The sequence below is a fragment of the Hypomesus nipponensis genome, chromosome 19, assembly GCF_054491055.1.
Source record: "Hypomesus nipponensis isolate SF chromosome 19, ASM5449105v1, whole genome shotgun sequence".
NCBI classification, from domain to species: Eukaryota; Metazoa; Chordata; class Actinopteri; order Osmeriformes; family Osmeridae; genus Hypomesus; species Hypomesus nipponensis.
Window position 1 is genome coordinate 2,854,561 of NC_140379.1, and position 25,182 is coordinate 2,879,742.

Below are 25,182 nucleotides of genomic sequence, written 5' to 3' on the forward strand. Positions count from 1 at the left end.
ACTCGTATAGTGTGACAGCAACACATCGAACTGCACTTTTCCACGGAGTAACCGGTAACCCCGCCCCGAGAATATGACGGTGACCGTTGTAGTGTAATGTTGATGAAGATAGGTGGGGCTCAAAACTCCTTTTGGGATCGGTAGCGGAAGTAAGCGAGGATGGATTCTTCTGACATAATATGCTTCATTAGAATGACGAATGATTTATATAAAGTACATATAAAACATAGCCTATCTAGGCTACTAAATATTAAACCATTATCGCTGGATGTTATGCAATTAGCTTACACATGACAGTATTAGGTGTTAGGCAAAATGCTTCTCAGGTTGTCAGGTAGGCCTATGAACAAATTAATTTCTTGCTACAGTTCAACTCAGAACAGAAACTCGTCAAACCGTATTTCCAACCAACTTGTTATATAGTTTTCCGCAAATACATTTGAAGCTTGTTTACGGTTTTTAGAACAGATTTTCATTTAGCAGACGATAGGTTACTGTTTAAATCACAATCCCAGCTAAGATTCTACTCTGAGTGAGCAAGTTGTTCTAAACGGCTTGTTTTAAAGGGGTACATCGTTTGTTACACAGTGTAGTATGGAACCAAGTGGAGAGACGATAAGTGGATCCAAAAACTAAACAAAGAAGCTATATATATATTTATATATATATACACACACACACACACACACATTACATTACATTTACAAAATGCATGTAGTAGACGCTTTTATCCAAATCGACTTCCAAGAGAGAGCTTTACAAAAGAGCATAGGTCACACGCACACGCACTTATGGGAGGTGTGATTATATTTTCTATAAAAGTATGTGTTGTCATGCTTACTAACATGTTTTCGCATCGTCAAAGTAAAAATTTACTATTAACTTAAAAAAAACATATTTATCAATAAATGCTGGGGTAGTCTTATCCAGAAACACACCCTGGTGTGCCAACAGACGCACACACACAGTGTGCCCTGACATCCCATTCTCGTTAGTCAGAAGAAATGTTTGCAAAGCAACTCAATTCTGTCAGGAATGTCCGATAAGACCATTGTGCACAAGGAGCTCCCCAATATAGCCCTGTTATCAAAAGCACACTGCCAAACTTACTGTGGACCTTACTCACACTGAACTGTTAAAGCTTAGAGCTTTTTTTTATTCAAATTTTTCTCCCTTTTCTTTCAGAAGCAGCTGCAGTAGATGGATTGTCGTTCATGGTCACGGATTCAAAGGATTAATTGGCATACATGGGTGTGAGTGAACACAAACAAACTGGAACCGTGCCACAATAACTGTCCAGGTAGGAGTGTCATTGTGTCTTCTGTTGCTTGGAAACACCAAGCTAAACTCAAGAGGTTCTCTTTTATCCCACTTCAAGGTTTCTGTAGGGGCTGTCTTGATTGCTAGGTGTGATTGGAGCTAGATAAGGGGAGCACCGTCTCCTTACAGCTGGTTAAGTGGTTTCAATTCCAGCAGGACTGGTGTTTTCTAGAATGTGTGTGTCTTTGCCCTCCATTCACTTGCATGTTTTTACTTTTGTCTGTAATATTCTTACTGCATGATTGTATTCAGGTTATGGCCTGCACCTGTCTGCATCATCAACCAACTCTGGATGAGGGGATCCCTCACTGAATTGCTCCTAACAAGGTTTTCTTCCATTTTCTCTTTGTTTTTCTGAGAGTTTTTTTTCCATGTCTTCCTAGAGATGGTTTCGGTGCAGTTCTATTGGCATCTGTGATGCCCTCTGGGACATTGCTCTCCTGTCTGGACTGGTGGTTCAACACGTGTGTTTCTCCTACGCAGGTCTGCTCAGCTCTGAATGGAGGAATATACGCGCTATTTTGGGGCTTTGTTTGACCCACTGAAACCAGGATGATTTTGTCTCTGGAGGAGGTGGTTATTAATGTCACTAGAGGCTTACGGATTGGCCACACTCGAGGCTCAACCACAGAGGACTCTGAGAAGTAAACAGTGCATTTTGTACTTTATGAAACAACAATTCTTTGCCAGTTAGATTATTTTCATGCTGCCACGGCTTGGAAACTGGGTCAGGACTTTCATGTGTCTGGTTACTTACCAGACAGAATGGGCCTACACATGTGGATTATGTGTAATCACTGCCCTGGTCAAGACACACAACAAATTATATAAAAACGTTGACTAGGACATAGAGCAACATCGTTACCAACAGGACTTGGTTTGATTTGACAGGATTTTATTCTATTATAACTCAACCCAATTCTAATCCTATGCATTTTTTGGTTTGTCTAATAAGTGTCACACGTCATACAAGGTCATGTCATGAATTCATTAGAATGAGATTGAGGATGAGGGTAGGTCTGGCTGAGGATGACTATGGTCACCTTCCATTCCTCTGAGTGGCTTCTTCTCAGTCGCCCGCAATAAATGACTTTTCAGTCCTGACACAATAAATGACTTTCAAAATGACTTCCTGTTGTTGTTTCAAAGCACTTAAAACATTTCTTCTCACAATTATTATGGTCTATCGAACACATGGAAGGTTTCAATAACAGTCCTTTTAAATACTGTACAGGATTGTGGGCGTTTGGAAAGATTGCAAACAATGGCCCTCTTTCGCCCCCCTCTGTTCAACCTCTGCATTACAGTGTACAGGGGAGTAGTTTTCAGCCACTCATTGTCAACTACACACGTCACCCCAAGAGGGCGCTACAGGTTAGTTTTCAACTTTCACCTGCTCTCCCTTCCAACTGAATGTCAAAATGTTTTGTAAAAAAAAACAAAAAACAAAAAAAAACATATTTAAATGTATGGGTCTCTAATTACTTCATTCAATATTAGTATCCAGATTTATCCACAATTATATTATTGTTCATTCGAGGATGAGTGGAACAGGTGTACTTCAGTGGTACAACATTTTCCTGCAGGTCAAGAAGTCCCAAGTTTCAATCTCCGCCCTGCCCTGCCCTCCCCCCACTAACCCCCACACCTTGAAAAAACATTCTGCTATTCAAATGCATCAAAAAGATGTGCAGAGAAACCAGTTCAGTACTGCAGTCCATTGAGGTTAGCTTGTTTGGACTCACAAGTGTTTGAGATGTTTATTTGAAACATATTCGGTCAGGTTGATCCAGTACATTTAATCTCACAGGGCACTTATCCAACAACAACAACACAAAAAACACATTGTTACATTTCCAAAAACATCACACCTTGAAGAAAACCAAGATGTGCTCCAATCAAGCCCCAAACCTGTAGTCCATCCCCCCCCCCCCCCCCCATCCCTCCACCACAAGACCTTTCCGTTCATTTCTCCTTTCTTTCACAAAGCTGATTGTAACAGCCTGTTTCCCCCCTTCTTAGAAAAGAGTGAGTGAGACGGGTTGAGAAATGGCCCCGATGGGCGACCCCGGGCCTGAAGAGGAAGTACATAAGGCTCATTGCCCCTCCAATGTTCAGTTGCTATGCAGCCATATCCCTCGCCCAAAGAACTTAAGCTTTTCTGTTAACAAATTATTTTTTGTGTGCGGGAGCACGGCAATCTGTTACAGCAAGGGAAGGGGTCCGGACGTTAGACACTCGGGGAGCCCTCCATTTGGGGGGTGGAGGGGCATGGGCAGTAGGTGGGACACGAGTGAGTAATGGGGACAAATGTGAAGGGTTAAGAGGGAGAGAGAGTAAGAAAGAGAGAGGGAAACAGAGAGGCTAAGACAGAGAAGGAAAGCGAGGCAGAGAGTAGAGTATGGAGTAGAGAGAAGGGGGGAAGAGAGAGACAGGGAAACAAGTGAGAGAGGGAGAGACAGCGGCAGAGAACGGGGGGAAAGAGGGAGAGACGAGAGAGAGTAATACAGGGTGGCTTCTGAATACCAGCATTCGCCGCATTCAGACTGACAGGAGCAGTTTTCCTGTTGGCGACAAAGCCTCAGAGGAAGACCTGACTTTCAATGGGGTGGTCTCTAGTGAAGATGCTTTTTAGAATTGGATTAGGCTTAATCTGGATACCAGGAACTGTCCCCCAGCACCCAGAGTAAACTCTTTCTTCGCTTCCTCCCCATGACACGCAGTGATTAATTGGGTACTTTTGGCGGCAAATAATTTGTGTCTTTTGTTCAAGGATTGCCTTTTAAATTACTGGGCACTGTGGCCTTCAGTGGCTTCCCATCTATGCATGCGCACACACACACACAGACATAAACACACACACACACAGACATACACACACACACAGACATACACACACATACAGACATACACACACAGACATACACACACACACATACACACACGCACACACAGACATACACACACACACAGACACACAGACATACACACACAGACATACACACACACACAGACATACAAACACACACACAGACACACACACAGACACACAGACATACACACACACACAGACATACACACACACACATACACACACGCACACACACACACACAGACATACACACACAGACAGACATACACACACACACAGACATACACACACAGACAGACATACACACACACACAGACACACACACACAGACATACACGCACACACAGACATACACGCACACACAGACATACACGCACACACAGACATACACGCACACACAGACATACACGCACACACAGACATACACGCACACACAGACATACACGCACACACACACAGACATACACACACACACACACAGACATACACACACACACACACAGACATACACACACACACAGACATACACACACACACAGACATACACACACAGACATACACACACACACACACACACAGACATACACACACACACACACACAGACATACACACACACACAGACATACACACACACACAGACATACACACACACACACACACACACACACACACAGATGCATACTAAAAACACACCTACAGGAACATACAAACTTTTCAACTTACATTTGCACATCAAACAGTAATCAATGCAAGTGGTACTTGCAGGAATTGAGGGAAATGTAATAATACAGTTCAAAACTAGAGCAAGCTGTCACCATGGTTCCCTTCTTAGCAATCTCATAGATTACCATGTGATCCACGAATGACCAAGTCAGTGGGGCATTTAAATAAAACAAACACATATCACACACACATTGATTTGGATAGTAATTAATCTATGACTTTGTACATGTGACAACATAAACATAGCGGGAACCCGCCAAGCCTCTGAAGAAGAATCTGGAAGGCCTTGTACTGCAATACCCACTCACAATCACACCGGTCAATTCCATGAACTATAAATCATTGATCCAAATCAATGATTGTCCTTCACTCACAGTGGAACACTGTTACCCTGCATGCACTGCTTCAGCTCCAGCCCTGAGAATGCTGTCAGAGAAGAGGAAATCACATGCTCTCTCTCACTCATATCTCTCTCATCTCCTCCTCCATCTTTCACTCATCTCATCTCTTCCTCTCTCTCACTCACTCACTCATCTCCTCCTCCATCTCTCACTCATATCATGTATTTCTCTCATCATATCTCCCCTCTGTCTCTCTCTCTCTTTCTCTCTCTCTGTCTCTCTCTCTCTCTCTCTCTCTCTCTCTCTCTCTGTCTCTCTCTCTCTGTCTCTCTCCCCCCCTCCCTCTAGGAGGGACTCCTGTGATATATTTGTGTGCTGCTGTGCTCGTCCCCGCTCCTCCCCTCCAGCCTCTGGACACTGTAGCTAGTGTGTTTGGCCTTCCTGTCCTGTCCCTGTAAACAAAGCTTCTCCTCTTTTTGTTGGCCCCTTCAGAGGGGCTCAACTCCAAGTCTGGGGCCCTGTTTAATTGTGCATTCGGCTGCATTAGTGCGAGAGAGAAAAACCCTTGACAGTCCCTACTTGATGACTTGACTCCTTGAACTGTAGAAACCCTGCTCAATCAGAAGGGAAGTTTGGCATATGTGTGTGTGTATGTGTGTGTGTATATGTGTATGTGTGTGTGTATATGTGTGTGTGTGTGCGCGCAGAGATAGTAGTCACAGTATCTTTCTATATTCTCTCAAACCTGAAGCAAACCCACCGCTAGAATGTCCACTCTCTTTAGGTGTGTTGTTTCTTTAGAAAACAAAATCATCTTCAAATGATGAAGCAGGAGCTAAGGGTCAGGGAGGGGCTGGGTGTTGGGTGTGAGTGTTGGTCTGTGTGCAATTGGCTTCCGGCTCTAGCCCCAACCCTGATCTGGTTACAGGCCCAGTGGAGTCGGGTCTGGCTTCACCTGAGGCAAGGTTGGTGTCGAATTACCCTCCTTAGCCCTGTGTGGTGTCTTGTTAGCCCCGTCAGCCAGAGGGGAAGAGATTGGTCCCCAGTTAGCCCAAGGGAATTTAGCTTTGTATATATGTCTGAGGGGGATTAGTGTTTTTCTCCTGGAACCGGAGGAGAAGGAGGAAGAGGAGGAGGGTGATTAGGGGAAGATACAGAGATGTAAGAAGAGTGAGAGGGAGAAAACATACAGAATTTACATACAGCAAAGTGCCTTGAATGCTAACTCGTTTGCTAGCCACTTCAGTACTAGCCTAACGTCACAACGTCAGCACACCTTAGCAACGACCCATAGATACGACGTAATTGTAAGACAGACAGCGATATCAGCGAGCCCTCAGCATTAGTACCGTAGCTAAAAGTCATAGAGCTAAAAGTCTAGAAAAGTTGAGGCTACCTACAAACATGTCTTAATCTGCTAGTGGGTTCTAAGTGGGTTCCCCTTCGTTCTTTTGGTGAGCAGTCTCACAAGCCCTACTTACCCGTCGTCATGGAGCCGAGCAGCTAAATACTTTTAGCTTGGCTAGGCAATTATCGTGACGTGGTGAAGGAGGACTGATTGACATATCATGGGGGTCAGATGGCGGAGCGGTTAGGGAATTGTGCTACCAATCAGAAGGTTGCCGGTTCGATTCCCGGCCTTGAAAAAATTACGTTGTGTCCCTGGGCAAGGCACATCACCCTACTTTCCTCGGGGAGAATGTCCCTGTACTGACTGTATGTCGCTCTGGATAAGAGCGTCTGCTAAATAACTAAATGTAAAATGAACAGGGTCAGACTGTGGCTGAAAAACAGCCCGGGACTTTAAAACACCCCCCCCTCCACTTTCTACCTCACTTTCTTTTTCCATACTTGTCTCTGCATCTGCTATTTGATGTTTGATGTTGCAAAATAACAATAATCAGTTAACTATATTCAATAATGACTATCAATCAAACAAACTAATTTCCATATAATAACCCTGTTAACAGACTGACTCTTGTGTACAGTTGCAGTGCTGCACCTGTCATTGTCTCTCCACTGGACCCTGTCACCACAGCAGCCTCCATCTCTTTCCCTGTGTCACCTGTGCCTGCTTTAATACACAGAACAAAAAATCAAGACAATTGCATTTGAGCCACATAGCACATTTATTATTTAAAGCCAAATATTTAGATGAGTGCCTTTTTCTCTTGGCCATTTATTTTACTTCATTAAAAATGTATAGCCTATATATTGGCTAACAGTAACACCAAATGTATAATGTTTTCAAAAAAATTTTAACAATAAGGTTTGTAATGATATTTGAATTTTCTAAATGTCGAAATTACAGCAGCTTACAGGTACTTGCACCTGGCGCCTCTGGTACAGCCGCATCTTCGGGCTGCAAACTCTCTCCGTCTTTTGACGGCGTAAACATGTATTCTATAGCCTACTTCTACATTGTTCAGCATTTGCTTGCTGTGCCCATTGTTTTTCTCCTTTTCTTTTCCTTTCCATTTCTTTGCTAAAGAAACACTGATGTTAGCTAAAATAGCTCCAACAAATTGGCTGCACCCGGAAAACTATCGATTTTTGACCAATCGTGAACTGTAAAATGGACAGACAAGTGCACCGTTCAAGTTTACACTGGGAAAATGCCCCCCCCCCCCTTTGGATTTTGGATCGCTCCAGTTAAACAGTTGAATGGTATTCAAAGTGAGCGTAAACTATTAGGATTTTTTTCTTGAATAGTGCCGTGGCCGTAGCGTCCGTTTGTTTGACCGGCCGTTCGGGAAATCTCCCGAGTCTCCCAATGGCCAGTCCGACCCTGAACATGAACCTCAATCTTCCCATGGAAAAATATTATTTGTACATTACAGAACATTTCAATAAAACAAATATTAATGTTACTGTTTAATTTAAACAACAAATATCTAGTCTAATCATTTACCATAGGGAGTACTGTACCCCCCTACTTTGGGTTTGATTCGCAACTTCCTTCTGCCACCCCATTGCCACCCCTAAAAAAACCCTCTAGATCCGCCCCTGGAGCGCGTCAAATGCTGTGTCGAGCTCAGGGCTGACTGCTAAGTCAAGGTCGTTAGACAATCACCTGAGATCAAGGTTATAGTGAGAAAATTATCTGTAAATATGAGATTTAGTCAGTTCTGTGGGTTCAACTGTATCCACAAAACAGTCCCAGTATCCTCACGCCACCTCCATTCCAGTGAACAGAAAATATTTAATTTCCCAAATTACTGTCTTCAGCCTCAACTGACAATCGAGAGACAATGTCCCCTTTTGAAGTGGCCTCACGCACGCAATTCGGAAACCCCGACAGTCCAACCACCCAGGCTCACTGCCGACTGGCAGTGCCAAGGCGTAAACAAATGGTCTGCTCAAGTAGACTACAGTCTAATTTGGCACTGCCCACTCCCTCTCTCCTGTCACTTGTAATAGGGGCTTCTGATTGACCCGAGCTCATTTAAATAATCACCTTATCCTATTCAACGGAAGCGAACGCGGGAAAATTATAGCACCGGTGACACGGGTGAGTCACTGTGAACGCCCGCGTGAATGTGAAACATAAACATTGTGACATTAAATTGCAGCTGGCTACGGGGTCTAATGATAGCTCGCCATGCATGAGGACAACAGTGATCGGGGTGTCAGCGAGGAATAGAAACACGCGACGGGAGCTGTTATTAATCATAGGAAATGCCTCCCTTTCGCCCTTTCCACTCACTCACTCTCTTTTCCCTTCGCTTCTTCTTACCAGAACTGGACACATTTGTAAGATTGAAGACAAGACTTGTCGAAAGAATACAAAAGAATAGGGAGTTTTTGGGTGGAACAACCTTTGACATAGACAGTCAAGGAGGACAGGTGGTGCCACACGTGTTTCAGCAGAAGATGGTGTCGAAGTTCGCAAAGTGAAAGGCTACAGTCCATCGGTTGTTGTGGGCCAAAGTCAATGTCAGCCCACATTACCACTAGGCCTGTACAACACACTATCCAGTTTCAAAATAAGTGTTTGTTATATTGGTCCACAGATGTGTCCTACAACATTAGGTGTGCCTTAACACCTTCAAGGAAGTTGCTCATGTTACAAACCAAAACTAATGTTCGGGAAATGCTCGGTTTAATGTTCGAACAAACCGTTATGTCCAATGCAAGGAAGGTGGCAAGATATGTGAAGCTTTCTGCTTGTCTGCTGAAGATGGTCCGTGGGATTAGAATTGACATGCTAAATGCAAACCAAGGTTCGGATTCTGCTGCGCATGCGTGCGGTCTCCGTGCATCAATGTTGTATATGAGCGTGAGGGGATAGGAGACCGAGGCTGTTTTTTCTACAGCCTCAGAAATGGATGGAACTGAAATGAATAAGAGGAACTGCGCAAAGCAGGAACCTGACGCCCAGGAGAGAACGATGGATAAAAGTTCGGAAAGAGTAACTCTGAAGAAGGAAATTGGACTTCTAAGTGCTTGTGCTATTATAATTGGTGAGATTACGTCTTAGTCTTTTTTTATGTACAGTGATAACTGAGTTCACCACCATTATTTAAAGGCATAGTTGTTGAAAAGTTGGACGAATAATATTGGATAGCCAAGGTAATGAAGCCGAAGGTGTGGTGAGGAAGCAACATGTTAGACGATGGGAATGATATAGCCTACTGGGCAGTGTTTAAGTTAGATTCATAATTGTATAACCTAGCCAGTATGATTGGGAAGGAGCCCTTAACTGGATCAGGATGTGACATAACTACATTGTATTATTACTCGCAGTTGATGTAGTTTATAAATAGTATAGCCTAATCTACAGCACTTACCGCGAGTTTCTTTCTCGCCCACCTGTGCCACCAGAACGCGCGTGATAGTGAAATATATTCCAGATGTTGCATAGTTCTTTGGAGCACGCGGTTCTGGCTACTGCTTGTATACGTGGCTAGATATCTTGCCTTTTATTTGTGAACGCACGGGAGGCTATCTGGTAGATTATTCAAATCAATAGTGTAGTTGTTCACTTAGGGGTACTCATAGCCCAAGAGATAATTACAGAATGTTAATGCTGTAAAATTTCGAGATGATGCAACGCACATCGTTTAAACTAAGACGCTATTCAGAATAAAAAGTGTAAAAGGTTTTCACTTTCGGGATTGTCATCCACTAATATATAGAGAGGACGCGTATTTTCTTGCGATTGTTGACCAATAACAGCACCTCAACCTACACAGTCAGGAACAATGTACATGTTGGCATTTTGCCCAGTTCTGTGTAATTCATCTTGAAAGCTTCTACATGTGACTACTCAATGCAGCCACTAACTTTAAACGTCATGGCAAAAGACAGTATAGTGAACTACTCACATTGTGGTCCAAGTGCTTTTGCAGTTTATATTACGCAATGGGAGATTGTCATCGAAAACTCAGAAAGGTTTACAGAGTGCATCCACGGCTTTATAATGTATTTCAGTGTGTAGGCGGATGCAAGACACGAATTGCTCATACAAGCAAGTTTATCTCGTTGTGAATGACATATGTCATATGCCGTAGCCTACAGAACTACGTACTGCTGACGCAGTCAGATTCCGTTAACAGGTTTCAATATGTGAAATGAGGTTTTGATAACCGTTTAATTGGTTTGGCCTGTTACTCTGCTATTTTATGTCAGGAGTAGCCTACATTGTTGGTGATTTCACTGACTTCTAAATGTTTACATTCCTATTATGGTATACAGTTCTGTATATCGAATATCCTTAATGGAATGTTGAGGATTACAAAATAGGCTAATAACAATCTAAGATACTGTACTGGACTACACCCTATTCTTATTTTCTGTAATCCCTTTAAACTTGCGATCCACTTTAAAGCCTTTATTGTGTTGCTCTTTCGCGTTATCTCAATGTAGGCCAGCATGTATGTCAGACAAGGACAATTGAATACATTCTTGTAGACCAATGATATTAATACACTCAGAGATAACACAGTGAACTTTTTGGGTGATGCAACACATTAGTTTTTCTGCTGACGTTTGCAAATGTGTCAACATGAGACTTGGAAGTATTATAGGTCAAGTCTGATAAAATCAAATCGCGTCCATTCTTTATAATTTCACAAAGAACATAGCTGAGTTAAATTGTACTCAAGTCCAGATTCCGTCCTCTGTGTTAGGGACATTAGATATAGTGTATGTTCCCTTGCTACTGGCCTTGTGTCTGGTACTGTTGGCCTCATCCACTGTAACCAGTGTATGTCATACTCCATAATTCAGAAGCTGAGACCGAGCTAGATGCTGTATTACCAATGTACGAGGCAGCCTCTCTCTAAACCAAGTTTTAAGCTCATTTGCCATCTGTACCAAGTGCAAAGACTAATCTATTCTTTCTCTGCAGCAGACATGGGAGACTTCCTAGAGAGGGCTGATACAAAATTCTATGTGTATCTTTATTAACTTTTCCAGGAACAAATATTTTAAATAATATAATTTATTCAAGGTAAATTATGTTTGAATCAGGGACTTGATGAATGGAAGACATTGATTCAGCCAGGGCCATGCCGTGATTCACAACAGCACAAACACAAAAACACACAACAGACATTACGCAATCAGCCCGCCTATCACTGCCGCCCGCGCAATCAGATCTGACAGCGTGAAATATACTGTCCGCGACTGTCCTTCCACTCGTTAGATCATTAGAATACATCTTTGCAGAGCTGCTTTCCAAAAGGCACTGTAATGGCATGCGTGGCCGGGTTCGCATCAACCAAAATATTTACAGAAGACTAACCGTGAATTAGGCTTGCATGGGCCCATGTCCACCTCACATGCTGGGCTTTCCATCCTCTCCCAAACTTGGAACGTGGAGGCTGGAGGGGATGGTTCCCTTAGCGCGTCCTGCTTGGACAAGTGCTGTTCGGCAGAAATGTTGTGAAAAACACGACTTGAGGTCAAAGGCCATCGAGATGTAAACTCTCAAACACACACACACACGCACACGCACAGCTAGCTTACGAAACCTAAATCAGATGCCCCTCACAGTCCCATGACCAGATGAAATCGAATGACGATCGGAATGTCTGCCTCTCCCGTTTCCCAGGCAACATCATCGGCTCTGGAATCTTCATCTCTCCCAAGGGGGTGCTGGAGCATGCCGGCTCAGTGGGGCTCTCTCTTGTGGTGTGGGTCTTGGGGGGTGGCATCTGCGCCCTGGGGTCCCTGTGCTACGCCGAACTGGGGGTCACAATCCCCAAGTCAGGCGGGGACTACTCCTATGTGACAGAGATCTTTGGAGGCCTGGTAGGGTAAGTGTCAGCAGGCGGTTCCTACTTATCAATGTTTGTCTGTTGAGATGGATACACGTCTTAAGCCTAATTTATACTTACGTCGCCGACACTTTTGAAATGGTCGCCGACGAAAAGTGTCGCTGCAGGCTGCTGCATTTATACTTCGGCAAACACGTAGCTATGGGTACATTGTTTACGCTTTGTAGCCTAGGTGATTGATCGGAGAAAATGGCTGTAGCTAATTTTGAGAGGCATTATAAAAGGTGCGGATGTGTTCTAACTTGTTCTGCCAATCTCTCTTTTATTCCTTCCAACTTAAAGAAAGAATACCCGTCGAAAGATGACCGCTGAAAAATTAGCACTGTTAAACAGCTGTTGAGCGTTCACTGAAGATTCAAAACAATGCAGTCAACGACGCGTGCCGTCTATCTAGCCAATCACACTTGCACGACACTGTGACGACATCAGCGCCAGTAGAAATTTATCTTGGTAGGCGACACAAAAGTGTCGACCGTGACACCATTTCTGTCGGCGACCTTTTCAAAAGTGTCTGCGACCTAAGTATAAATTGGGCTTAAGGCACCCAATATTTTTACATGAATATGGTCATCAGTATAACTTTTTTTTTGTCTTCTGTATTTGTGCGGCAATTTAAGAAGTGCATTTTCTTACAGTCTTTTAATTTTATGAGTTCAATGTACTTTTTTTTGTTTTGTATTTGTGCCTGTGACTTTTGCACAATACTGTTTGTATATGAATTTAGTAGATGCTTTTATCCAACGTACACAGTAGGTTTACGATATGCAGTAATATAAATATAGTATAGTATTGTATGTGTGTAGTATATATACATAAAATATGTATAATCCTCCTCATTCACCCCCCAGCTTCCTACTGCTCTGGAGTGCGGTTCTCATCATGTACCCCACTACCCTGGCTGTCATCGCCCTCACGTTCTCCAACTATGTTCTCCAACCTGTCTTCCAGAATTGTATACCTCCCTTCCTTGCTACCAGGTTGCTCTCGACCATATGCATATGTAAGTACTAACCTGAGCTAGCTCGACAGACGAGTATTCTGTCTCTGTCTGGCATTTGTCACTTAAACATTTTAATCTTTCTTGGCTGCAGCAAACACGTTTTCACTCATGTCCTGAGGCTTACTGGTCTGGTGTGACGTAGGGACAGCATACTCTTGTTACAGAAGATTGAGTTCCCACTTGAATTAGGTCTGGGATCAGCCTTTAAACGCTGTGACCAATCTCTGTTTCCTTCATCAGATGATCAGCCCTTGAGGAAGTTTGCTGAAGAGTGTTGGCTTATTTTTAGTGTCTGATTTTCATCCGGGGGGGCCCGGGTCAACGTGTGTGTGTGCACCCTCATATAGAGAGTGTGTGGTTGTGTGTATGCACCCTTATATAGAGTGTGTGTGTGGGTGTGTGTGTGCACTCTAATATAGTGTGTGTGTGTGCACCCTTATATAGAGAGAGAGTGTGGGTGTGTGTGTGTGTGCACCCTTATATAGAGAGTGTGTGTGTGTGTGTGTAGAGAGTGAAGCCCTCTCATACCTGGATCCTCGTGATTGACTCAGTTCTGGGGGCTGGATGCTGATGCATCTGGAAAGTGCCCTAGGGAAACCGGTTCAGGCTTGTCTAAACTGGACCAAGTGGGGTGGAGGGAGGAAGGTGTGTGTGTGTGAGAGAGAGAGAGTGGTCCACTGGAGGAGGGGGTTGCCATGACACGACCATGGCCTTGGCACATAGAGCAGACACGCCAGCCCTATTTTCGGCAACAGAATGTCCAGATCCCAGCTTCCTACCAGCCGCCGGTAGCACACGTTGTATTACACAGATGATTCGCTGAAAAAGGGGTGGGGGCTGCGGAGGTTGAGACGAGCCCCTGTATCAACTGGGGCATATCAACTGACCTGTCAAGGGGTGCGTGTGTGTGTGTGTGTGTGCGCGTGTCAGACTACATAATGGTACCAGCCTTTGACAACGCCGATAATGAGAGGGCGTGTCTGTGCCATTGTGCATTGTTATCACGGTTGCCGTGACACCCTTGTCGGGGGGCGGGACGGGGGGCGTGACAACCTACAGCTGAATAGCGGAGGGAGGCCGTCCTATTGGCTAGTCGGCCGTCCACCTGTCTCTGCATCGTCCCAGAAACTGTTGGGGTCACTTCACACTACGATCACTCTTTACCTGTGTTCTCTGGAGGAAGGAAATAATCAATGTCTCGGATTAATTTATATTTGATTTCATCTCAGAAGATCTATGTGTAACTATGGATACTATTTTATGCAGTTATCTCAGTATGGTGGACTTTGATCTTCAGAGTTTTCGAATGCTCGGGCCATGAACAAGGCCATAAAGACGACCTGTTTGTTTGGATTAGTGGACTGGTGTTGTTTACATTTGCAGACAAATACAAACACACACATATATATACACACACACACAGACACATATGTATACACAGACACACAAACACAAATGCAAATACAGACACACATACGAACAGGTCTAACCCCCCCCCGCCACCCGAATGTACTTTTGAGAATGTGCTCTATGAGAGTCACAAGCACAGATGAACCCAGTCAGATTTCAAAACACATGTTCCCCACAGCTATGAGATCACCACCCTCCTGTCCCTAGTCATGCTACATTCCCAAGCCACTCAGAGGGGGGAGCAGACCAGTGTAGACCAGTTTCAACCCCACAATACAAGAATTCATAGAGGGTGTTTATGGTAATATAAATACTCCCTTAGTTCAATGACAGGAACCAGATCTATACACAGCCTTTCTGCACACGTGCAGTTTGTAACTTGAGACTAACAGGCAGAAGGAATGTGCTCCCGATAAACCCATCTGATGTATTATTGTAGCTGTGATGATGTCACTGTCTGACTGTTCCTAGAGGCTAACCACTGACATAGAGCTTCACTCCTTCTGAAGAGTTGGGTACTGCTGGTCCTATATCTCCTACTGTGCTTTCTGAATGCTCTATTTGCATGTCGCAAAACATCTGCTAAATTAATAACATTTAAATCTAAACGGCTCAATATGTCGTTCAGCTGATCTTTGTGTGTGGTTCAGTCCATGTTGACTTTCTCATGTTACTTATTACATTACGTTACAGTAAAAGTACTCTGTAATGACAAGGTAAACCAACAACGTTTGTTGTATGTACAGTTTATACCAAAGCAGAGTTTAAACTCCAGATCTTTTGATCACTTCCGTACCCTGCTACAGGACTTTCTGCGCAGGCAGAGGAGAATAGGTATCTAGTTCACCCTCGGCACCGTGCTGAAGATTCATCTGTATAACAGCCCGTTGAGATTCGGTTGAAAATACATCTGACTTTACCTAGTGGTGACATTTACCTCACTTCCAAACCCCCTGGTATTAAGGTAAACCTATGGCTGGTCTCTCAACTGGTTTGACTTCTATCTGCGGGAAATAATGCTAGTTGGAGAAAATCGTGTCTTTGCTTTTCTCGTGGTTTTCAGAATAAGGGTTTCTTCACCTTTAGCTGCTGGCGAGTTGATTAGACTCTGTGACTGTTTTGACCCGACAGCACAATGTGGAGGTTAGACACGGCAACATCCTAGAGGTAGATTAAAGACACTTCATTGACTTTAGGAGTGGAGCCAGAGATCACAGCCAGAAGGAAAGGTTTCACATTCAAACTGCTTAGATAAATCCCTTGTGAATCGGGATCAGAATCCATTAAAGGGCCAAGGGGAGCAATTTGCTTAGTATTCAAGTGCTTATTGCAGGGTCGGTCACGCCGAGACATTATTGTCCCAGGTTGACGAACAGTATATGTACCTGCTTCGCCTGCTTTGAGAACAGAGTGATACCTCCTTCCTGTCTGGACCAGGTCAGGACGGAAGACTGGTGGGGAGGGTTGGCAATGGGGTGGGGGGGGGGGGGGTCAGAAATCACAGAAGACGGAAATGAACACCAACCAGCCTCTTTGGGACACAGCGCTGCAGTTTGGGGAGAGGGAGGGAGGGGGGGGTCTCACTGCTTGGTACTACCACAGGCACTTGCCAAAAATCTGTTTGCTGTTTCCCGTCCTCTCCAAAGGGGCGTCCTGTCAGCCGGGGGGTTTTGTTCCTCGCCATCGGAAGCAGTTTGTTTGGGGGGGTCTGACAGCCCTGTTTCTGTGGTAGGCGGCTACCTCTGCACAGTGATGGATGAGGTGGAGGAGGGTGTCGTCCTTGCCCCCCCTCTCCACATACCCACCCACCACCCTCCCTCCCTCCCTCCCTCCCTCCCTCCCTCCCTCCCTCCCTCCCTCTCGCCCCTGGCCCTACAACCATCATGCCTCCCTCCCCCCCTGCCCCAGGGTGTGCGTGCATGCGTAACCTGGTAGCCCCTGTGTGCTCTTGTTGTTTACACTGAACAGGAAGTAGGCGGTTAGTCACAGGAAGTAGAGAGAACGAGAGAGAGAAAGACAGCAAGAAACAAACATAAACATTCAGCGAACGCCATAGATAAATCAAATCAAATCCCAATAAAATAGAGAAGAAGAAAAAAGACAGGAAAACAAACACAAACTACAGCAGTGGTTTCCAACCCTGGTCCTCAGGGCACGCCTGTCCTGCATGTTTGAGATGTTTCCCTGCTCCAACACTTGATTCAAATGAATGTTCATAAGCAGGCTTCTGCAGAGCTAGATAACGACCGATTCATTTAAATCAGGTGTGTTGGAGCAGGGAAACATCTAAAACATGCAGGACAGGCGTGCCCAAGAACCAGGGTTCAGAAACACTGAACTAGCGTTCTATCAAGATTCTCAGTCACAAAGTGACTGGATGACTACATCAGCATAGAATATAAACCTGAACACCCAGGGCACAATTACAGGGTGTCTTACACTGACATCACTGACATGACTTGGATTTCCAGGAAAATATAGAGGCCTTGTCACGCCAATCGACTACCCTGTCGGCCAGAACATGCAGCTCTGATTAGGAAATGTGGGTTGTGACGTGGTTCCATCCAGAAACATGTGATTCCACTCCTGGTGTTCCACTCCAGTATGCATGTCATAACAGTTGAGTAAGGAGAGCAATAAAAACTGTTGACTTTGGAACACTAATTATAATAATTTCTTGCTTTAAAAATAGTGGGGAGAGCAAGAAGAGAGAGAGGGATAGAGAGGGGAGAGAGAGGGAGGGAGAGAGTGGGGAGAGAGAGGGGAGAGAGAGAGAGGGAGAGAGAGTGGAGAGAGGGGAGAGAGGGGAGAGAGAGGGGAGAGAGTGGGAGAAAAGAAACAGGACACAGCCGCTTCTGTACTGAAAGATTCCCTTGAAAAACTCACTTATTAAATCACACAACAGTATGTCATATTCTGTTTGCTGTTGTGTGTTAAAACGATGACATTCTTGCTACGTTCAATCACAAAGGACTAACACACAACATCAATACCGTATGTCAACGTGCTAACTGATAAAAATGACTCCTGACCACAGCTGACTAACGTTGAGCAATTTTCTTCCCTCCCCCCCATCCACCCCCCCCGCTCCTGCCCTGCTGCAGTGTTCCTGACCTGGGTTAACTGTTCCAGCGTGCGCTGGGCCACCAGGATCCAGGATTTCTTCACTGTTGGCAAGCTGCTTGCCCTTGGCCTTATCATCGTGGTGGGCCTCGTCCAAATTTGCAGAGGTCAGCGCCCCAGACACCCTCCACTAGGGCTCAGTCACTCACAGAGTCAGTGTAGAGGAGGGGTCTCCAGCCTGCTCCTGGAGAGCTACCTGCCTGTAGGTTCCAGCTCCAACACTAATCGAGATTAGATTCCTGATTCCTGCAGCTGCCTAAAGGGGGCGCCAATATGCCAATTCCCCACTAACTGAAATGATCGATAAGAGAAAACCGCCCCTGCTGACAGCGCTCACACATAGGCATTTCAAACAGCTCTCACGCCACACCTTGTGTTTCTCACACTGAGGAGGCAACGCCTTGAACAGTAAAGGACGAGGCGCAGGCACATGAGTGAAGCAACATAGACGCGCGAACAGATGCGCAGCAATATCTTGGTTGGCCCCAGCAAATCTCACTCCAAGGTTTTTTTGAAAAGTTGGCAGCCCTGTGAGTTTGTTTGGAGCAAAAAGCAACAGGCAGGTAAGTTCTCCAGGAACAGGGTTGAAGACCTCTGGTGTAGAGGATGCAGGGCACACAGAGAGACGGGGGACTTACACTCGTGTACAAAACATGTTTAGAGTGAATCTGAGCACGTTCACACAGACATGGGTAGATTATTGTCCAACAATGTCTCAGATTATCTCCATGGTGACTGAGAACCGCAAAAATGTTTTACAAACAAGTCTGCCTCAGGCTGGCTTGCCTAACTGAGACACATCAGTAAGATTCTAAGAATACCATTTCAAAGTAGTTCAAAAGGTACGTAACATGCAAAGATTTTTCAAGATCAAGCAGGAGCGACAGAGGGGACCTCTCTACTCATGAGATTCTTATCGAGCAGAAAGACGTGCGAGGCTTGAGGGCTTTGTGAAACAACACAGAACTTATTAAAGTATTGATACCAGAAAAATCTACTTAAGTACAGTAACAAAGTATTGGAAAAAAAAGGAATAGTATATTTGGGTAAAGTACACAATCTGTTCGTTTTCAGTTGATACGTTTTTGGCAGTTGGAGAGGCAGTGCTTTGGATTTGCATTCCCGACCATCCACCCCTGAAGTCATGTCCCCAAACTGACAACTGAAAAATTGTCTAGATGAGAGGGAAAGAGGGAGAGAGGAAGGGAATAGATGTGATGTGGGAGGCGTGCCAAATGAAGCGTTTGTTTTGAAGTGTCAGAAGAGAAAGAGAAGCAAGTGTTATAAAGTGAACGGCCCAAAGTCCATATCCTCAAAACAAAGGGAAACTTTCTATTTACCAAGTTAACTTGTTTCCACAAATCTTTTCTTCTTCTCCCCTCCAGTTTTAGTCAGCCAGGTGGATTAACTATTGAGTTTTTTTTGGTGTTGATGCATGCAAACACTCTTAAATTTTTGACAAAGGCAAACCTAATGAGTTCCAACAGCTACATTTGAATGGGCACCTCAAGCATATTTAGCTTTGTAGCCTTTGGATAAAAACATCCGCTCAAGGAATGAACATTTACATTTTTTATTGAACGGGGGCACAACTTGATCTGCTGTCCCTGCCCCCCCCCCCCTCCTCTTCCTACCAGGACACTACGACGCCCTGCGGCCCAGCGTGGCGTTTGAATTCACACGGGAGCCCTCGGTGGGGCAGATTGCCCTGGCCTTCCTCCAGGCCTCCTTCGCCTTCAGCGGCTGGAACTTCCTCAACTACGTCACCGAGGAGGTGGTGGAGCCGCGCAAGTGAGGAAGGCACCCGTCACATGAAAAGACTGAATCCTAGACTTACGGGGTTACCTAGCAACAGGCTAGCCGCTATGCTATCTTAAATCTTACAATCATTTAGGGATTTTGGGTAATTGTTGTTCTCAGCCCTGCTCAAGACAGATCTGTGCTAACGTTATCATGGAGACAGATACAGTCTCAAAGGCCCACCTAGTGGTGAAAATCGGATCTATTTTTCCCAAAAGCGCTAAGTCCCATCAGCTAGAAAAGCATCAATATTTATTCAGATATCATAACATCATTGCTGTGGTATGAATCTCCCATTAAAGGGGCCAAGTTTCCTGCCTACCAACCACACACAGCCACTGGACTTGGTTTTGGAGACTTGTGAAAAGAATGACACGTTAAGAATGACATGTAAAGTGACGCGTTCCCTCTTCCACAGGAACCTTCCTCGCGCCATCTACATCTCCATCCCCCTAGTGACCCTGGTGTACACCCTCACCAACATCGCCTACTTCTCCTCCATGACCCCCGAGGAGCTCCTGGCCTCCAACGCCGTTGCCGTGGTGAGCACAAACACCCTCTGGCGGCCGGAAAGTCCCCGGGTTTGTTTAGTCTCATTTCTCATTTCTTCTTCTTTTCCGTCGTCTCCGGTGGGGATTCTGCAGACCTTCGGGGAGAAGCTTCTGGGCATGTTCTCGTGGATCATGCCCATCTCCGTGGCTCTGTCCACATTTGGAGGCATCAACGGGTACCTGTTCACCTCTTCCAGGTGAGGAAGCACCTCAAATGACCACGCACCCAAACTCACAAGATAACATAATCGTGATCAGTTATTTATTTTGTAAAACGATTAACGCCATCTTGATCACAGCCAGACCATTCATCTCTTCTTCTCTGGTTTCAGGTTGTGTTTCTCGGGAGCCAGGGAGGGACACCTGCCCTACCTGCTGGCTATGATTCACCTGAAGAACTGCACCCCTATCCCTGCCCTGCTGGTCTGTGTAAGTTACTGCACCCCTATCCCCCGCCCTGCTGGTCTGTGTAAGTTACTGCACCCCTTACCCCCGCCCTGCTGGTCTGTGTAAGTTACTGCACCCCTATCCCCCGCCCTGCTGGTCTGTGTAAGTTACTGCACCCCTTACCCCCGCCCTGCTGGTCTGTGTAAGTTACTGCACCCCTATCCCCCGCCCTGCTGGTCTGTGTAAGTTACTGCACCCCAGCGCCTACACCTGTCCAATTTTAACAGCCTGCCAGTAGTTCAGATGAAGCCTGTGAGGTTGCCCGCATGCTGGTGTGTAAGTGTGAACAAGTGATTTAGTTGCTGTACAGAGGAAATATCAGCATTGATGTGTGCGAGGTGTGTTTATGTCTGGTTGCGATACACCTGATGACCCCTCCTCCGTTGTTTCCGTCCCACAGTGCATTGCTACCATCTTGATCCTGTGCATTGGTGAGACTCACAACCTTATCAATTACGTGTCGTTTATCAACTACCTCTCCTATGGAGTCACCATCGCAGGACTCATGTACTATCGCTGGAAGAAACCAAACCTTTTAAGGCCCATCAAGGTACAACACCAACACACAACAATACAGAACCTCACTATAATCTTATCATTCTGTTCTACCAGTAGACCAGTAGGTTGGTTGAGATTAATTCTATTTGAACTCAATAAACCAGGAATACGAATGTGTATTAATTTGCTCTTTCGTTCATTAATTCATAAATGAATCGGTTCATCATCCATTTACTCCCCAACTCATTTCATCAGTCATCCATCTAGTAATGACTTCAACCGTTCATCCAACATATTTGAATCAATATTCTGACTCAGGGCAGGGCCAAGTCTTTATCAATTGATTTGGGGGCCCCTCTGAATTTGTATAATTACAATTAAATAATATATATAATTTTTAAATTAAGATGTAATTTCATGTGCTCTTGGGGGCCCTCTGGTGGCCCTAGGCAGTTAGTTCTCTTACGCCTTGGGCCGGCTCTGTTCTGCCTGCCGTTCCCCACACTGTGTCTCTGTCCTCCTCCTGGGCAGGTGAACATCCTGGTGCCCGTCAGCTACATGGTGTTCTGGGCCGTGCTGTTGTGTTTCAGCTTGTACTCTGAGCCGGTGGTGTGTGGGTTGGGGATGGTCATCATGCTCACGGGGGTACCCGTCTACTTCCTGGGTGTGCAGTGGCAGAACAAGCCCCAGTGGGTCTACAGAGTTGTGGGTGAGCGTTGCAATGATATGGATTACATACTCTTGTATAGATATAAACAGATGTATACAGTACCGGTTGTAGCACATTTGGCGCAAGATTAGGCAAGAAGTATCACACCCCCCCCCCCCAACCACAACACGGACATGACGTGGCGCTGTTGGCGCCCTCTGCTGGTAGTGTGGAAGGATTAATTAATGGATGCACTTGGGAAAGCAGCCATGGATGTATACAGTATGTGTCTGACCCTGTCTCTCTTTACTCTTCTCCTGTTCCAGAGACTGTCACCTACGTTGGCCAGAAGTTGTGCTTTGTGGTGTTTCCTCAAGAAGACCCGTCAGAGATGGAACCACTCACCGAACACATCGACAAATAGGATGTGTACGTGCATGTTTCTCGAGTCTACCCTCAACTAAATTTTTTGTTCGACTTTTGAATAGTGAGAAGATGGATTTCCCTTGAAGATGACTTCCAACGCTTTTGAATGGGAGATGGGGTGGGGGTGGGGGAAGGAAATTGTACCCATCATGCTCTGCTCTGCTCTGCTGAGGCCCCCCATCCAAGGGGACTGTGTGTGCTTGTGTGTGTATGTGTGCGTGTATGTGTGTGTGTGTGTATGGGGGAGGGGTGACACAAGCTATTCAGACATATTCCAGTTAGTTTTATTATATTTGCACCCCCCCCCCACCCTCTCCTTTGCTCACTGGCCGACGCCACCATGCCTCCTTATCCTTATCTGCTGCATGAACTGAGGAGCTCTGATATGCATTCACAGCTTCTCTGCTAATAGTTCTATGGTGCCTTTATATAGGGGGTGAGAGTTAGGTGTTTTTTTGTATTCCTTCGTCTTGTTTGCTAGGCCTATAAACGGGCGTGACTTTTTCCTGTGCTCGAGTCGCCAACGACAATAGATTTCCTTAGATTCCCATTCCGAATACTTCAAGACTGTACTTCCACTAACATGCATGTCCTGTGTAGACACAAATGTGTGTCAAACTCTCTCTCCCCTCTCTCCCCCCCCCCCCCCCCCCCCTCTCTCGTTCGCTCTGGGGATAAACTTCCTCCTGAAGGAGACAGGTGCTTCGGTAAAACCGAAAAGCATTCAGTAGACAACAAAACCAAACTGACGCTTATTCACTTCTGTTTGTAGACTATATGAAACATTAACCTCACTTCGATTTTGATAAACAATGCCAAGTACATCATATCATCAATGTCATTGACGCACAAGTGCAATGTCTACAACGACAGAAATCTCTCTCGAGTTTGACGTCAGTCTATGCAAACAGTTGGGTTTGCCAGATTTGAGCCTTTTAACTTTTCTTTCCCTGCCAGATCATGAAGGGAGTGAATTGTTTGCACTACAGGCTTCTGCAGTCGGCTGAAGTTGAAGGCCCTGTCATAACAACCACAGTACTTGATATATATGAGGAATGCATAGTACACTTTAAAGCATCGTTTTTCCCGTATCAAAGAGCAGAGAAAATAATAGAAACTAAAACAGTGGTTTCCAGATAATGCATGTGCATATACTTAACTATGCAGTTAAAAAGAGTGGATTTCAGCCCAGCTAGCTAGTATTGCTAAACAGTAGCGTAAGACATTGTGGGAAAGGGTCGCTCATGTGACTCGTCTCAAAATTGCCTCTCTTCCTTGTCTTTTCTTCTTGAGGATTGATACGAATAAGAAATGGTTTGATTTAAATCTGATCTGTTTGACTGTGTAGTGAGCTAGTATAATTAGGATCAGATGTTATCAAGTACCTGAGACAAACTTATTTGAATTTTTATCAACACCTGTGTCAAAGGTGCTTGAGGGACTGGTAGGCAATTTACTTACAATACTGGACTTCCACTCCACACACGAGGATATCACATTTTCACTTTACTGACCACTAAACTCATTGGAATAATAACATTAGTAGTAGTAGTAGTAGTAGTAGTAATGTTTATGTATACCAGTTTTATTTTTATTTTATTTTTTAAGGCTTGCTTGAAAAAAAAAATGCTGGCCATTTTTGGGTCTCATAAGATCCACTCAAAACTCAGATGTTTACTCTGCATGCAGTGGAGATAGCCAGAGTTCTAAAGCTTTCTGTCCCCTCCACACATACTAATACTGTTACCATGTCACTAACGTCTCATGTCCGTTTTCCTGCCTCTCCGCAGTGAGGTTCATTGTTAGCTCAACTCAACAATGTAAATACTGTGTAAAGTTGTAAGGAAAAAAAATAACGTCAGGGCTTTACAGTGAAATTGTAAAACGTAAACATGCAGTACGCTGTACTCTTTTGGTGCACTTAAGTTTTGTACAATATTTTTGAAGATGTATAAGGATAACAATAATAGCTTATTAAATAATTCATAAAAACAAGGCTATTCTTTTGGTTTGTTGGAGAGACCGTTTTGTGCGTGTTTGTGTTACCATTAAGAAGTTACTAAGAGAACATTGTGTTTGGCCAATCAAGAGATCATTCAATTGCACGAATGTAGTCTCAATCTGCAAAGTGTTTTCCGGTAGGCTAAACTACATCTGCTGTCAAGTACTGTGGTAGCAGCGTATTTGCGTAGACAGTAGCGTTTGTATGTAAAAAATAAATAAATGGTGGGGCACAAACCATTTCAAAATATAGGATACATACCAGTAAAGCTACAAAACTCCTGCTTGCTACTGATGACAACAGCGTAGCTCGGCTCCACAAAACACTTTTAACGACACAGCGGCTTGCTTGACTACCAGATGTTGTAGTACACATACTGGAGAGAGAGACCTTGTGTAATTGCTCTCCTCTTCTCTCTCTCTCTCTCTCTCTCTCTCTCTCTCTCTCTCTCTCTCTCTCTCTCTCTCTCTCTCTCTCTCTCTCTCTCTCTCTCTCTCTCTCTCTCTCTCTCTCTCTCTCTCTCTCTCTCTCTCTCTCTCTCTCTCTCTCTCTCTCTCTCTCTCTCTCTCTCTCTCTCTCTCTCTCTCTCTCTCTCTCTCTCTCTCTCTCTCTCTCTCTCTCTCTCTCTCTCTCTCTCTCTCTCTCTCTCTCTCTCTCTCTCTCTCTCTCTCTCTCTCTCTCTCTCTCTCTCGTAAAATTACAACTGTCATATTTACACACCTAAATTAGGAATGCA

At 44.8% G+C, this 25,182-nt stretch overlaps 1 protein-coding gene and 1 long non-coding RNA gene across 3 annotated transcripts; both read left to right on the plus strand.

The window, feature by feature from the left end:
- Positions 1 to 1,185: 1,185 nt before the first annotated feature.
- On the plus strand, positions 1,186 to 2,420 carry LOC146246542 (uncharacterized). The gene is made up of 3 exons (XR_014732323.1): positions 1,186 to 1,300; positions 1,573 to 1,647; positions 1,804 to 2,420. It is a non-coding gene; the product is annotated as an uncharacterized LOC146246542 (long non-coding RNA).
- A 6,432-nt stretch (positions 2,421 to 8,852) lies between these two features.
- On the plus strand, positions 8,853 to 24,439 carry slc7a10a (solute carrier family 7 member 10a). Of its 2 annotated transcripts, XM_084681947.1 has the most exons (11): positions 8,854 to 9,720; positions 12,315 to 12,519; positions 13,389 to 13,540; positions 18,055 to 18,180; positions 19,711 to 19,864; positions 20,292 to 20,415; positions 20,518 to 20,621; positions 20,757 to 20,853; positions 21,272 to 21,421; positions 21,901 to 22,078; positions 22,345 to 24,439. In XM_084681947.1, exons 1-11 carry the CDS (start codon positions 9,582 to 9,584, stop codon positions 22,440 to 22,442), a joined length of 1,527 nt encoding a protein of 508 aa, XP_084538073.1. In that variant the 5' UTR covers positions 8,854 to 9,581; the 3' UTR covers positions 22,443 to 24,439. The 2 variants fall into 2 exon arrangements, with proteins under 2 accessions (XP_084538074.1, XP_084538073.1); XM_084681948.1 differs by lacking the exon at positions 21,901 to 22,078 and having other exon boundaries at positions 8,853 to 9,720.
- Positions 24,440 to 25,182: the final 743 nt, after the last annotated feature.

Bases quoted from the DNA above. Each gene is read 5' to 3' on its own strand.
- slc7a10a (XM_084681947.1), top strand. From the start codon at position 9,582: ATGGATGGAACTGAAATGAATAAGAGGAACTGCGCAAAGCAGGAACCT. The intron at 12,520-13,388 runs GTAAGTGTCAGC...TTCACCCCCCAG, and splicing joins ATCTTTGGAGGCCTGGTAGG to CTTCCTACTGCTCTGGAGTG. The intron at 22,079-22,344 runs GTGAGCGTTGCA...CTCCTGTTCCAG, and splicing joins GTGGGTCTACAGAGTTGTGG to AGACTGTCACCTACGTTGGC.